The sequence below is a fragment of the Colobus angolensis genome, unplaced genomic scaffold, assembly GCF_000951035.1.
Source record: "Colobus angolensis palliatus isolate OR3802 unplaced genomic scaffold, Cang.pa_1.0 Scaffold193, whole genome shotgun sequence".
Taxonomy (NCBI): Eukaryota; Metazoa; Chordata; class Mammalia; order Primates; family Cercopithecidae; genus Colobus; species Colobus angolensis.
In genome coordinates, this window is record NW_012115077.1 from 1,428,672 (window position 1) to 1,443,380 (window position 14,709).

A 14,709-nucleotide genomic window follows, 5' to 3' on the forward strand; every position below is an offset into this window, starting at 1 on the left:
GGTAGAATCCCAGGAAAATGAGGCATGGGAGACAGCCTAATTTCTAGGTCATGAAATCATGTGGCCCATCTCCTACCACCCCGAGTTCTGGGCAGCACTCTCACCTGAATGGAGGCTGAGGCCACCTGGCCAGCTTGGTCAAAGTCCAGGGAGAGGATCTGGGAGAAGCGGGTGGCATTGCCGTTCATGATGGTGGGGCTGTTCCCAAAGGCTTCCAGGAGGGTGTACAGAGCCTGCCACTTCTCCACTGCAGAATACAGGCCCAAGGGGACATCAGGAAAGCCAGGGGCAGCTCATCCCCCAGCTAGGAGCTCCAGAGGTATGAAGGCTTGGGGTCATTCACAGAACTGCCCATGGACAGAGGGGTTTCGGGGGGATGGAAAGGCCAGGGAGAAAAAGAGCTGGCACTTAAGAGGGTGCTCTCTCCTCACTCCCCTCCCCTCACCCCACTTTCAGTTTTCTCCGTTGTTCTTGCCTCACCAGAAAACACCTTGTTCCCGCTGATGCCCGCGATGGTGGCCAGGTACTGCACCAGATGCTGGCAGCTGGTGGTCTTGCCACTGCCACTACTACCCAGGAGGATGATTGACTGGTCCTGACGGCTCATCAGCATCGCCCTGTATGCGGTCTGGGCCACGGCATAGATGTGGGGTGCCATGTCCTCCCGCCGACACCCCTTGAACATGTGCATCACCTTGGGCAGGAGAGCAAGGGAGAGAAGGGGTTGGCTCTTAGCTGATCCCATTAAGACATCCCTCACCCCTAAGGTCCACATCTTTCTGGATTTTCCCTCCTGTAGTGCCCAGGGACTCCAAGGCCACGCATGGAAATGCAGAAGCTAAGTCCTGGACTCCATCAAAGGTTGTGGGGAGGTCCTGTCCCCCATCTCTTGAAATGACTCTTCTTCCCAAGGTCAACTGTGAGAGTGGATAGGAGCCCAGTGGGATGCCACAGGGGAAGGGCAGAGAGCCAGGGCAGGGGGTGGGGCCAGGAGTCTGCAGGGTAGCCTTGAGGGTGCCGCACCTTCTCGGAGTACACAGCAGGGGCCCCACGGGGGCCAAGAACCAGCAGGCTGGGGCCAGCATACGTGTGCAGCAGGCTAGCGCCATAGCGCTGGCGCAAGGTGTGCAGGACACTGGACTCATTGAGGTACACCAGTGAGGCCAGATCCTCCAGACGGTCGCAGGAGGGAGCATTAGCCTGTGTGGGAGGACAGGTGGGTGGGCACTGGAGCAGCAGAGCCCATCTCTGCTGCCAGAGGATAGGCCTGCCCTGCCCAGAGCACTCCTGAGCCTCCTCTCCCAACCCAGCCCCCGGCCCACCTTCTCCACGTCATCCTCGTCCACATCCAGGATGGCCCCATCGTGGTCCAGCTTCACGCGCACCTTCCCCTCAGGCAAGCTGAGCTCCTCGGATTTGAGTTGACTGGCTGCAGGGGAGGGACAGACAGCTGGGATGGGCCAGGGAAGCCTCTGCTACTCCACGTGGGAACTTCTCGGTCCTACCCTCCTCCCCACTGCATCACCAGCCTCTCGCTCACTGCTCAGCCCTCACCAGACGCAGAAGGCACATTTGCTGCCCAGCCCTGAGACCAGAGAGTCCTGACACGTGCCCCTGGACACTCCAAGACTCACCCAGTGAGAAGCCGTCCCTATGGACCAGCCACACCTTCTCCGTCTCATTCCAGGCCTCCTCCGCTGCAATCTGCTCTTCTGTCTTCGCCTGTCAGTGAGAGGGAAGAATAAACAGGCCCTGCTATAGAAGACAGGGACAAGGACAGCAGGAGAGGGGAGACAAGTGAGAGCATAGGCTTCAAGACAAGCCACTGGGCAAGGAATGAGTTAGGTGACAGACACAGAACACAGGGACATCAGAGGTGTCCGGAAAGAGGGTAGGGAAGCCAGGAGGCAGGGGTGGCTCTGAGGAGCCCTGAGGACAGGACATAAAGGCTAGGGACCATACCATCAGTGAGGGTCTGGCAAGACAGGGACACAGGGAGCTTGTGCCCAGGAGAGAGCAGACCCCCGGAAAGCAAATCACCAGGTTCTCCCTCAGCCACCCTCTACCCCTTCACCCTGCAAAGCCTGGGAGATCAGTGTCCTGAGTCCAAGGCCCTAGACCCTGGCCACAGCTACTAGAATCTTCCGTGCCCAGCTTCTCCCTTCATCCAAATGATAGGGCCTCCTTTGCCAAGCTGGGAGAGGGCATGTCCTCAGATCTCAGTAGGGAGTTGCCCGGACTTCGCAGTACAGAAGGATAGGTGGGCTCGGAGCCCTGGCCTCAGCCCTGGCCCTCCCCTCCAGAGGTTGCTCTACCTGGGCCGGGGGACAGTACTCAGGTGCACACACCAGCCTCCCTGCTCCTTCTTCATGCTACCATCAGCAAAGACCCCTGTCACACAGACCTAGTGGACATGCTAGTGCCACACAAAGGCACGAGGCAGTGGGCCAGAGATATGGGGGTAGGGGCAGCCCTGCTCTGTCAAACACAGGGAGAGGCTTGCACCTTATACAGATGGATACAGGAGTGGTGTAAAGGGGCTGGGAGCCCCCAGAGGCCTCAGGAGGTCACCAACTCAGAAATAAGCATTCATAGGTACTGATAGGGTGTGGGCTGTCAAACCTGGCACCCTCTAAGAAGGACACTCGAACTGGGAAGAAACGGTGTCTGGGGGAGCTGGGGAAACAGATGAAGGACCCAAGGCCCAACAGGCTCCTCTTGTGTGTGGGTGAAATGACAGCAAGGTCGTCCTGTGCCCCAGGTGGGGGATGGGCACCCCAGTAGCATGGACCCACCCCCGGGTGAGTCCAAGCCCCTACACTCTCAGAGGGTCCCAGCTGTGAGGCACAATCAGCCTGAAACCTGAGGCCCAGGCATGGACACTGCCTGGGTCCTGACCCCCTGAGTGAGAAATCAGGAAAAGATAAGGAAACAAGAAGTATGTTTTTTGTGGGTGCAGCACACCAACATGGCACAAGTATACATATGTAACAAGCCTGCACGTTATCCACATGTACCCTAGAACTTCAAGTATAATAAAAATAAATAAATAAATAAATAAATAAATAAAAAATAGCAGGGAATTTAAGAGGAAAACAGATACGCAAAAAAGTTGAAATAAGGTGAATAATACAGTGTAATAGACCAGTAATAATATGATATATATAGTTTTAAAACTTGAGTCTCTCATGTCAGTAAGTTGTTGAATAAAATTGAATCTTCAGATTGAATCCAAAAAAAAAGAAGTATGTTCTTTGTTACATTTCTTAGAGTTGAAAGAAAAGGAGATGTGTGCTCTCCTCCCAGGTTGGCTTCTGGCTTTAGCAGATCCCTCCAGTGCTGGATGGCCCTCCCCCAGATTGCAGCAGGAGGGCTGGGCTGCACCAGTGGCTCCCAGATCTCTGGGTTTCATGGACCCATGAAATAACTCTTTGAATAGGAGGATCACCACGTGGCTGGCAACATTTTGGTGTGTTAAGTGAGGACATTAAAAAGGCTAGTTCTTTATAGTTGAAGAACTATAACTTTATAAAAATCATTACAATGTTGTAATTTTTTTATTTTTCCAAATCACATAAGACAGGGGAGACCTTTGTGTTGAACAGGCACCAGGTATTTGGGGACTGATGAAGAAGGTGACATTATAGCCTGTAACTAACTCCTTTAAAGTGCATCTGAAAATGGGTTTCTCACATTGGCCAGGAGGTGGAGACAGAGAATGTTTCATGTTCAAGCATGGGCTGGGAAGAAGGCAGGGATTCCGCCTTTTCAGCTTTCTCTCTCCAGAGAGAGCGGAGTTGAAACACCTAGAACTCAACCAGATCCCCCGTGGGCTCCAGTGGCTGAGAACCACATGCCACATGGGCCCGACTTGAAGGGTGACATTCGGTCTAGATACTCCCCAGGGGCTTGACACAGAGCTGCCCCATCTCAAGCTCCTGGCACTACCTCCCGCTGGGATCCTCCCAGACACAGGGTGGGAGCCTGGAGGGGAAAGAGGCCTTACACTCCAGCAGGAGGCCCGAGCACAGACGCCAGCCCAGGTGCAGGCCGGGGGCGCTGGGTGGTCACTGGAGGCAGCGGAGGGCTCCTGAGTGGGGGGAGAGCACCCTACCTGGCTGTGGGCACGAGAGGCGGCCTCAGAGTCCAGCTACCGACAGCAAGCAAAGGAGAGAGAGAGAAGAAGGGTGAAGACAAGCAGACCACTGGCACGTCCCCTTTAGCAAGCACTCCTGAGTCAAGTGGGCCGGCACTCCCTGGTTGTCCAAGGCTCGGAGTGAAGGTGGGGGAGTTTGGTGCCAGGACCTGGCCTGAGCAGGTGAACTGCACCCAGTCAAGGAGAGGCCAGGGAGGTGAAGAGACACTAGTGACCATCAGGCCTCTCAGAGGAGAGGCTCCTCTAAGTCACTCCCAGTGGCCTGGGCAGGAGTCTGCCACTCTGCCTCTGGCCACAGTCTCTCCTGGGCTGGCCATCCAGTCTGTTCTGAATCAGGCTCCCTCTTCTGTGTGTCTACCAGGCCAGGCCACCTCACCATACCCAAGGCCTGGGCCCCCTGCCAGCCTCCTGCCTTATCTCCAGAGCATTTCTCAGCCTAGCTCCCCTGTGGCCACCAGCATAGAGCTGTTCCTTGCCTTCTAACACAGCCCAAGGGTGCCACTCCCCAGGCCAAGGGCTGCGTTCAGAGCTGTCGCCCTGCACCTCTCATAGAACACAGCTCCCAGCAGCTTCCAGTCTAGAATCTCTTCCTCAACTCTGATGCACCCTACAGCACTCCCACCTCTGCCAGCCAGGCACACCGACCCCATCTAGATCCAACCTGGGAACCACTTGACAGCTGCCCAAGAGCCAAGGTACCGTGGGCAAACCCTGTGGCCAGCCTTGACCTCTCTGGTTACTTAAAGCCCTGAAAAACCTTTCTGGGGAGGAAGCCGAGTCAACCAGAACTTGGATGTTACCTGTTAGAAATGGGCAAGGAGTTAACAGGCCCCACCTGGGTCTGGAGAGCCAGGGCACCAAAAACAGTGACAGCACCCTTCCTTACCACCCGCCAGGCCCTGCCACCAACACGTCCTAGAGGTAGGACAACGTGGCCAGAGAAAGGGACTGGGCCCTGAGCGAGGAGGGGTGCCTTCCCACATGCACAGCGCTTTGGGCTCTCTGGAGGAACCACTCTCCCCAGAGCACTTCTCTCATTTCTTCGAGAGCCCAACATGAGGGCCCACAGGCCGCCACGGAGCCACCTTCATGGTCAGCGCGCCTACAGACACACACAGGGTCCTGCCGCCAGCCTCAGGAAGAGGGCGGCCAGGGACTGGGACCCACACACAAGAGGGGCATTACAGAAGCTGTGAAGATCCTCTCCAGCCGCTGGTGGGCCTCTTCCACAGGGGTCAGCTGGACCTTGGCAGCTCCTGCCTAAAGGTTAAACCACTATTAGTCCCAGCCCAGAAACGGTGAGGCCGCAGCATGCAGAGCTCCCAGCCCAGGAAGCCACTGGGACCCACCAGGGAAGGGGAGCAAGGTCAGGGAGCAAGCCCCGCGGCAATCTGAGTTTTTAAACTATCAGATTAGAAAAAAAGAACAGGTGCCTGGGAGTTCTGGGGTTATTTCCTCCCACCTGCCTATCTTGAGCACCAAATGGCCCTATTATCCCACTTGCCCTCTGGACCCTGTCCCAGGCCCAGGTGACAGATGGCTAAACTCCAGGTCAGGGCATGTCTCAGCTCCCAACTCCTCCCTTGTGAGAGGAAGAGGGACAGGGAGTCCGAGGGGAGGGCAGCCGCCCGGGAACAGGACCACGACACTCCCCCCCTGCTTATGGGCTCTCCAGAGTGACTGACAGTTCTGCCCGTACCCTGCCCAAAATGCCCATGCCAGCTCCTCCCTGTGAGCAGGAACAGGCACTTCCCCAATTCACAGACTGGGCCAGGTGGGTGGGAAAAGCAGCGGCTGGCTTTTCTCTAAGTGCTGCAATGCCCAGGAAGAATGGGGAGCGACAAGGCTCCCCAGGTCCCAGGAGTTAGCAGTCAGGGAGGGCCTTAAGGCCTCTCAGGCTGTTCCTCCACACCCTCCAGACTCCTCTCCTTCCAGCCAGAAGGAGCCTGCAAGAGCACAGGGAAGTAGTGGCAAAACTTGATGCCCCTCCCCCACAGCCTGGGAGGCCTCAGCAGGGTCCACAAAAGGGAAACTTGAAGAGAACTGTCCCCACCTCAGAGGCCAGCCAAGAAGGCAACACTTTCCAAGGGAAAGAGGCTGGACTGACCCTCCCTCCTGCTTCTCAGCCTCCTGCCCCACCCAGAGAACACTTTCTGGGAAGACAGGGTTGTCCTATACCCCAAGGGGCCCACTATACCCATCCGCCATCCAAGCTCAGGGCTCCTCGAGTCCTGCTGCCAGAGGGTCATGCTGGCCAGGACTAAAGGAGGCAGTGACGGCAGTGAGCGCATCAATAACAACTTTTACTAGCACCACTATCAATGTTACCATTTACGGAGCACCCACCATGCCAGGGACCAGCTTGGAGCATTATCTGTATCATTTCTGATCTTCTGGTTACTTAAAGCCCTTATTATCCCTTATTTGCAATTCCAAAATCCCAAAAGCCCCCTAAAGAAAACATTTTTCTTAACTATTTTGGCGGCAAAACCGGGCAGTTTATCCTCTATGCCCCTGTTGTGTGACTATCCATAGATTTTGCTTGGGAAATATTAATGTTTGTTATGCGTTGTTGCTCATTATGTATACTGTATGCCACTAAAATACAAAGATTACTAATTTCCAAAATACTTCCACACCCAGGGTATCAGAGAAGAAATTTTGGACCCGTATTATCCCCACTCAACAGGGGAAGTCTGAGATGGGACTTTGCTGAGGTCCCAGGGGATGAGTGGCTGGGAATGCAAGCCCAGACCCCAGACTTGAGAAAACATCTTTCCGCCCGGAACTATCTGCTGAGACTCTGATCCTCGGCTTTGGGTCTGGGGCCTCAAGCTGGCGCCGTGTAGCTGGGGACCAGGCCCTGCCTTCCATGGCAAGGCCAGCAGCATGCTGGTTAGCAGTTTCCATCCCAGCGGCCAGGCCAGAGCCCAGGCAACTGCGGGGTCCGCATTGGGTTAGGGAAAGCCATGCAGCCCCTGCTGTCAGCACATGACCCTAGGCCCAGCCTCTTGGTCATGCGGGGTTCATTGAGGTGGCTTGGGGAAGCCAGTTGTGAGGGTGTCTGGCCCTTGAGCGATGGTGGTGAGGGGCAGGAGTGGTTAGTGACACACTCTTGTACCTCCTGCTTCACACCAGGGACTGGTGACTTGGACTGCTGCTCTCCAGTGAGGTCTGACTTCGGGCCAGCGGAGCCTGGGGCCGCCAGCTCTTCCCGTGGGGCTGGGGAGCGCTGCTTCTTTGGGGTTTCAGGCTTGGCTGGGGATCCTGCTTTCTCTGGGGAGTCCACCCAGTCTGGGGAGCCTGGCTTCTGGCTGGCGGGCTTCTCCCCCTTCCCAGGAGACTGCTTGCCGCGGGCCTTGTGCTCCTTGCCCCTGCCCCGAGACATCAGGCTCCGCAGGCCCAGGGAGAGCTCATCCTTGGCTGCCTCCTTCTTCGCTTCAGGCTTAGGCAGAGCAGGGGGAGGTGGGGGAGGGGGTGGTGGCTTGGGACTAGAAGCTGCCTTTTCTCCCCTTTTGCTTCGAGTCGGGTGCTCAGGGGACTTGACTCCTCTGCCTGGGGGCTCCTTGGCATTCCCAAGCTCCTCGCTGGGCAGCACCTTACTCACCACCTTCCTCACTGCATTTGCCACCCGCTTCCGGGACAGGCCCTGGACCTCTTCGCTTGGGCCTTCTGCTGTGGCAGCTCCCAGGCCATTCATGGCGAGTGTGGGTGCAGGGCTCTTGGCTCTCTGGGAAGTCTCTGGGGGTATCGGGCTGGTGGGAGGCTGAGGACTCCTAGATGGGCCACTGCCTTCCTTTGAGCTGCCCTCTAGCTACAGTCATACAAACACAGGTAGACGTTAGCATCACCCCCTGCAGCCCTTCCCATCCCATGCAGAGGGAGTAAGAAGGTGTGACCTCATGCCCTGGAACAGATCTCCCATTCATCCAAAGCAACACATGGCTCCAGGAGGCTACCCCAGAAAGCCCACTTTCCATCTTCTAGATAGGACAATTGCAGCTAAGAGTCTGGCTTCTTTTCTATAAAGCACGATCAGGTACTACTGTCACCTGCTGTCCATCCCCAGGCTCAGCATGGACCTGTGAGATGCCGGCACACAGTGCCCAGAGGCCTGTGAGGCGCTCTGGGGTTACTGGCTTTGTGTTAGGGCAGCAACCAAGTCCCAATCTAGGCGAGCCCACTGCCTCACAGCTCAGATGCAGCAGAGATGGAACATGGAGAGGTCAAACAGCCAAGTACCACCTCCATTCCCACCACCAATCCCAGGCCTAACTCCAGGGCTTCCTGCCTTTGTGGTCCTTGGTCCTTCCAATCACCTGTTTGCTGGGCAGTCAGACCAAAAGCCTGCCTATCCTGAAGGAAAAAATGATCAAGGAGCTCTTCCTGGCCCCAAGACATGCCAAGCCTCCTCCTCGCAGTATCCCTTGTCTGTGGCCACTGTCTGCCCTTCAACTATATTCTCAAGCGCTGCGGAGCCCAGCATGGGCCCAGGAAGCTTCCAGTTTAGCCTGCTTTCTGCAGTCTCTTTGCCGTTTTCCTCCTGCAAACCTCTCAAGGGTTTGGAGACCCCCTAGCTCCCAGAGTGTGTGTATAGCCCACAAAGGGTTAAGCACTCAAGCAGCCTCAGCTCCATTCTGCCCTGGAGTGGACTGGTATACTCTAGCTGGCGTGCCCACCCTTCCCCCACACACCGGTGCTAACTGTCTGGGTCCCAAGGGACTGCCACTGGAAGGCCAGGCTGGCTAACAGCAGGACAGTTTCCCATAAAGCCAGCCCCATTGCCTGGGGGGAGTAAGGGCAACCGGGGGTCTCCTTGTTGGCCAGGCAGAGCTCTGTCACCAGCTGAGCTGTGCTTGAGTCCTTGTTGCCCAAAACAATGATCTTGGTTCTAGAACACATATGGGCACTGGGCTCTGTGAAGGCCCACCTGCCCATGCTTGCTTGGATGCAGGAAGATGCTCATAGTAGGCACACCTGGGAGCTGCTGCCTCTGGATGCCACAAGGAGAAGTTGCTCCACCTTTTGTGCAGAGCTGAGCCAAGGGCCTTAATCTAGGCCCTGGTTACAGGTTGGCTCTGCTGAAGGGATAGAGAGAGTAAAAGCTTGAAGGTTCCTCTTCCTCAACCTCTTAGGCCAAGAGTGATCAATGGCATGCCAGGGCACTGCAGGGTTGGCCATGGCCCTAGCCACTGGGTCCTACACTCCTCCCCTCCCTCTTCTGGCTTTTCTCCCATCCCCCTTCCATCATTAAGATGATGACGATGGGCCAGGTGTGGTGGCTCACGCCTGTAATCCTAGCACTTTTGGAGGCCAAGGCAGGGAGATTGCTTGAGCTCAGGAGCTCAGGAGTTCAACACCAGCCTGGGCAACATGGTGAAACTGTTTCTACAAAAAATACAAAAATTATCCAGGCTTGATGGTGTGGGCCTATAGTCCCAGCTACACTACTCAGGAGGCTGAGGTGGGAGGATAGCTTGAGCCTGGGAGGCAGAGGTTGCTGTGAGCTGAGATGGCACCACTGCATTCCAGCCTGGGTGACAGAGTAAGACCCTGTCTCAAAAAAAAAAAAAAAAAAGAAAATGATGATAATGATGATGACAATGATGATGATAGTACTTACTATGTACTTACTATGTACTTACTATGGGCCATGGCACTCTTCCAAGCACTTTACATGTAGTTTTTGCAAAAAAATAAAATAAATTCTGGGCAACTCTGAGGCCTCTCCCTCACACACGCACATCCCTTTCAAATCACAGGCTGGCTTTCCAGGATTGTTTGCAGATCAGGTGGAAGCCACAGTGCCTGACTAGTCAAATTGACCAAGGAAGTATGGGGAGCCAGGACAGGCACCATCTGGGGTAATGAAGGAAGGATCTGTGTTGTGATCCAGCTCTTCCCCAGAGCCCTGGGCACTCCTGCCCCCTGTGCCACCAGCTGCCCTCTCCTAACTACACATCTCTGGACTTGGCTATTCAGAAACCGATTCTCCTCTCTTGCCTTAGGCGAGTCCAGGTTTATTCAGGGTCTCTAACCCAATGCACTGGGGCTGGAGGCAGTGGGTAGCTGGAGCCTGCCTCCAGGTCACCTGCACCAAGCAGCTGACAGGGTCTTGGAAGAGACAGCAGCGACTGCAGTCAAGTCCCTCCACGCCCTTGCCTTGTGCCACCCAGAGCAGGCTGAAGAATCCCAATAGCTCAGCTCTCATTTGACGCTCCCTGACCTAAGTGTTTGCCCACCGAAGCCTCTCCAGGCCCAAAGGGTTCAGGACACCAGAAGCAAAGGGAGGCAACTTAAGGGGATTAGGGAGGTGGTTAGGGGAGGTCCCCAAAGCACCCTGGCTATCTCCTTCACACACCCGAGGCTGGCATCACACACACCATACTTTCTTCCCCTTTACTAGAGTTCTCTCCAGCTGAGCCACACAGGAAGGGGCCCCCTGCAATCCCCACCTACTCCACGGAGCTGTCTCACAGGCTAGTCCAGGGCTAGTGGGTGCAGGGGCAAACACACACATGCACACACACACACACGCGTGCACACACACACGCACGCACACGCACGCATGCACATCTCGGAGAACTCAGGGATACACTTACAGCCCCTTCCTCCTTGCCAGGAGAGCCAGGCTTTGGCAGAGTTTTGTCCTCCTCTTTAACCTGAGGGAGCAGATGAAGAAGTCACTGGCAGGTCAAGGCTGGGAGACCCAGCACTAAAAGCACAGGGAGAGAACATTCAAGGGGCCTCCCTCTCCCTAAGAGGTGGAGCTCCTGGGTCTTTAGGAATACCAAGGCTAGGGGACCTGGGCAAGAGTTATCCTATCCTAGAATCAGAACTATTCAGTGATGACTTCAAGAAGGAAGAGTCTGTGGGGGCAAAAGCCAAGTACCCTTGCCCTCAGCGACCAGCCACTTTGCTCACTTTGGGGGCTAAAGAGGTCTACCCACAGCGCCATCGTGGCTTTGGTTACGTGGCAGATAGGAAGATCCAGCAAATGTAACTCATCCAAACTACAAGAGTCATCCCCAGCTCAGGCAAGAAGTGGTTTGAACAAAAAGCCCCTGATCTAGTGACAGAGGAGGTAAAAGTAACCCAGTATGGGTACCTGTGGGCCAGCAGCTTTTAGAGTAGAGTGAAGGTTGGCCCCTATCGGGCTGGCTCTGACTTGCTTCTTGATCCTGCACAATTCCCCAAGCTCAGCTGAGCTCTTGCTGGAGGCAGGGAGTTGGGCAGAGGCAGAGATTCAGGAGGCCAGATATTTTCTTAACCTCAGACTCACAAAACTGCCAACCATGCAGCCGAGGGAGGGAACCCTGAAGCTAGGGGCGGGGTATGGAGGAAGGAAAGATGCCTAAGCTCTGGACACTGTGGCCAGGGGTTTGTGCTGGAGCCTAGAAGCTGGCTGGCCTGAGTCAGAGGGGAGGAGTGGAGTCGTGGAAACAGCAGATACCATCACACATCTGGAAAAGGGGCAGATGATGTGGAAGCTCTGAAGGTTCTTTCAGTTCAGAAACTGGCTCACAACAGACCCAGGCCTCAAGTTTAAAAGAGCCTTCTCCTTTCCCCTCACCCGTATCTCTCCCTCCAAAACCTCAGGCAGTTCTAGTGGATTTAATTTCTCCTCTTTCCTGAGTCACCTAGGACTACAGGAAAAAGACAGGCCTGTTACCAACCCTACCTCCTCCTCAGCGTGCCTCTCCTTCCCAGCACAATGTGGGTAGGAGCATGGCAAGAAGTCCTTGATTCCTAAGGGAAAAAATCCTTAGAAACATCCAGAATCATTTACGTGATCCACTTGGGGGGACTCTCCAATTTTAACCAGGGTCTATGGCTAATTTTGAGCTCAAATTAGCAGTGCCAGGGGCACTGGCTGGCATGATAGCCGCTGCAGTTTTAAAGCTGCATCTTGTCCACAGAGCTATCTGCAACAGGCTCAAGCCTCATAGTTAGCTCACAATGCCAAGAACGGGGGAAAATGACAAATATTCATCAGAGTGGAGCCTACTTCTTTAAGAATTGGAATCGGAGCAGAGAAAGGGAAGGCAGGGGCTGGGGGACAGAGTGAGGAAGAGTGGCAGGGTCTAGGTCTGTGCCTGCTGCCCCCCACCAAGCCATCACCTTTCCCCTTGCTGCCCCAGGGATCACACCATGCAGTAGTTCAGGGGCACACAGGTTAGTGGGAGGACAAGTGTTTGCAAATCACACAGATACATTCATTACTGCATGCAGTGCTGTTAACTTGGGTTCCAGGGTGGCCCAGATTCCAAGTCCACTCTGTGTTCTTCACCAGCTCCAAATCTGACCTCCCTCCAGTGACTCAAATTTGGGACCCCAAATGTCTGGCCCAAGGTGTGGCATTGGGGAAAACACTGGGTGCCCCCCAAGTGTCTGAAACACTGGGCCCAGCTCTGAGCTCAGCTCTGGATTTAGCGCCAGGCTGACTCACTGCTCCCTCCCCCACCAGAAGGGCTCTGGCTGTTGTAGGTCACTGCCCAGATGGGCACTATGCACACACATAAAGGCACACACGCAGGCAATCCCAAGTCTGCGGCCTGAATCACCCTCTGGACCCAGGTGGCCAACTGGCCTGAGTCCTCACCCTCAGCCCCTTGTCCTCCTACCCACTGCAGTCCCCAGGCTCAGGGAGACCCAGTTCCAGTGGTCCCTCCACAGCAGCCCACGTTCCAGGGGTGAGTCAAGGAAGCAGGGTGGTGGGAAGGGTGTGGAGGGGTTAACCCAGCGGGACACCAGCAGGACAAAAGGCAGCTCACCTTACCAGAGGTGGGGCTTAGGGGAGGAGCATGACTCAGCACAGGAGCCCATCCAACCAGAATAGGGAGTTCACCAGCCCCTCCCTGTCATTCTCCCTGCCACCCCCAATTATACACACGTGCCCCAGTCCATCTCTAGCTTCCAAAGCTCCCTCTTCCACAAGCCAGTCTCCTGCCTGCAGACACAACATGCTAAGCACACAGGAAAAACATAAAGATTTTAAAATCCAACTTTCCTTTTGCTCCCAGAAGGCGAACCGTGATGAAAAGGCCATGGCGCTGAAGGTAACCTGTACCCTGAGCCAGAGAAGAAATTGGGGGCAGGGTCTCTCAGTGTCTCAGAGTCTTCCTAAAAGCCAGAACCCGCCAGGACAAACGCTGTGGGCAACAAGGGGAAAGGAGGAATGGAGTGGAGGAGGAAGGATTACAAAACTCAAAAGGGCATTGGAGTAAGGAATAAAATATTAAAGGAAAATGAAGGAAAGTAGGCACAGAACATAGCACTCCCTACCCTTGGAAGCTGTGTGCTTTGTTTTTATTTTAATTTTTTTATTTTTTGAGACACAGTCTCACTCTGTAGCCCAGGCTGAAGTGCAATGGTGCCATCTCGGCTCACTGCAGCCTCTGATTCCCAGGTTCAAGCGATTCTCCTGCCTCAGACTCCCCGGTAGCTGAGATTACAGGCATGCACCACCATGCCCAGTTAATTTTTGTATTTTTAGTAGAGATGGGGGTTCACCATGTTGGCCAGACTAGTCTCAAACTCTTGACCTCGGGTGATCAGCCCGCCTTGGCGTCCTAAAGTGCTAGGATCTATACAGGCGTGAGCGCCGCGCCTGGCCAGAAGCTGTGTGCTTTGAATAAGCCACTTTGCCTCTCTGGGCCTCTCTGTAGAATTAGGGGCTAGTCTAGATAATGGCTCAAAGCCTCTCCATGTCTGGCACCTTAGGAGTCTATGTGGGGAGAGGCACTCAAACTCTATTTATTTATTTATTGAGACAGAATTTCGCTCTTGTTGCCCAGGCGGGAGTATAATGGCACGATCTCGGCTCGCTGCAACCTCCACCTCCCGGACTCAAGCGATTCTCCGGCCTCAGCCTCCCGAGTAGCTGGGATTACAGGCACCCGCTACCACACCTGGCTAATTTCTGTATTTTCAGTAGAGATGGGGTTTCTCCATGTTGGTCAGGCTGGTCTTGAACTCCCGACCTCAGATGATTCACCCACCTCAGCCTCCCAAAGTGCTGGGATTACAGGTATGAGCCACCACGCCCAGCCGGCACTCAAACCCTTAATACAGTAAACCAAAGTTGTGGGCCTGTGGCCTAGGAAAGGAATTGAGGAAGCTGTCTCAGGACTCCAGCAACTTTGCCTTCCAGCTGTAACACACATTACCTGGGGCAAGAGGCCTGGAGAACTGCAAAACTATCCATCTATGGATTAGAAACCCGAGCTGGGCCTCTTGAAAAATCAAGTCAGAATCTGCCTCAGTCCAGGCACAGGCTTCATCCAAAGAATCAGTGCAATTCAGTGGCGTTTAAGAACTGGTTCTGCCGGGCGCGGTGGTTCAAGCCTGTAATCCCAGCACTTTGGGAGGCCGAGTCACAAGGTCAGGAGATCGAGACCATCCTGGCTAATACGGTGAAACCCCGTCTCTACTAAAGAATACAAAAAACTAGCCGGGCGAGGAGGCGGGCGCCTCTAGTCCCAGCTACTCGGGAGGCGGAGGCAGGAGAATGGCGTAAACCTGGGAGGCGGAGCTTGCAGTGAGCTGAGATC

General features: G+C 54.9%; 1 protein-coding gene across 3 annotated transcripts in view; it reads right to left on the bottom strand.

Annotated features, from left to right (window-relative positions):
* Window positions 1-14,709, bottom strand: part of MYO18A (myosin XVIIIA) — a 105,534-nt gene that overhangs the window by 46,478 nt on the left and 44,347 nt on the right. For all 3 annotated transcript variants that reach the window (XM_011940838.1, XM_011940837.1, XM_011940836.1), the window contains 5 exons: window positions 1,635-1,722; window positions 1,323-1,429; window positions 1,024-1,200; window positions 481-694; window positions 105-247 (listed from right to left, as the gene is read on the bottom strand). In XM_011940838.1, the coding sequence (XP_011796228.1) occupies window positions 105-247; window positions 481-694; window positions 1,024-1,200; window positions 1,323-1,429; window positions 1,635-1,722 (729 nt within the window). The remainder of the gene's footprint in view (window positions 1-104; window positions 248-480; window positions 695-1,023; window positions 1,201-1,322; window positions 1,430-1,634; window positions 1,723-14,709) is intronic.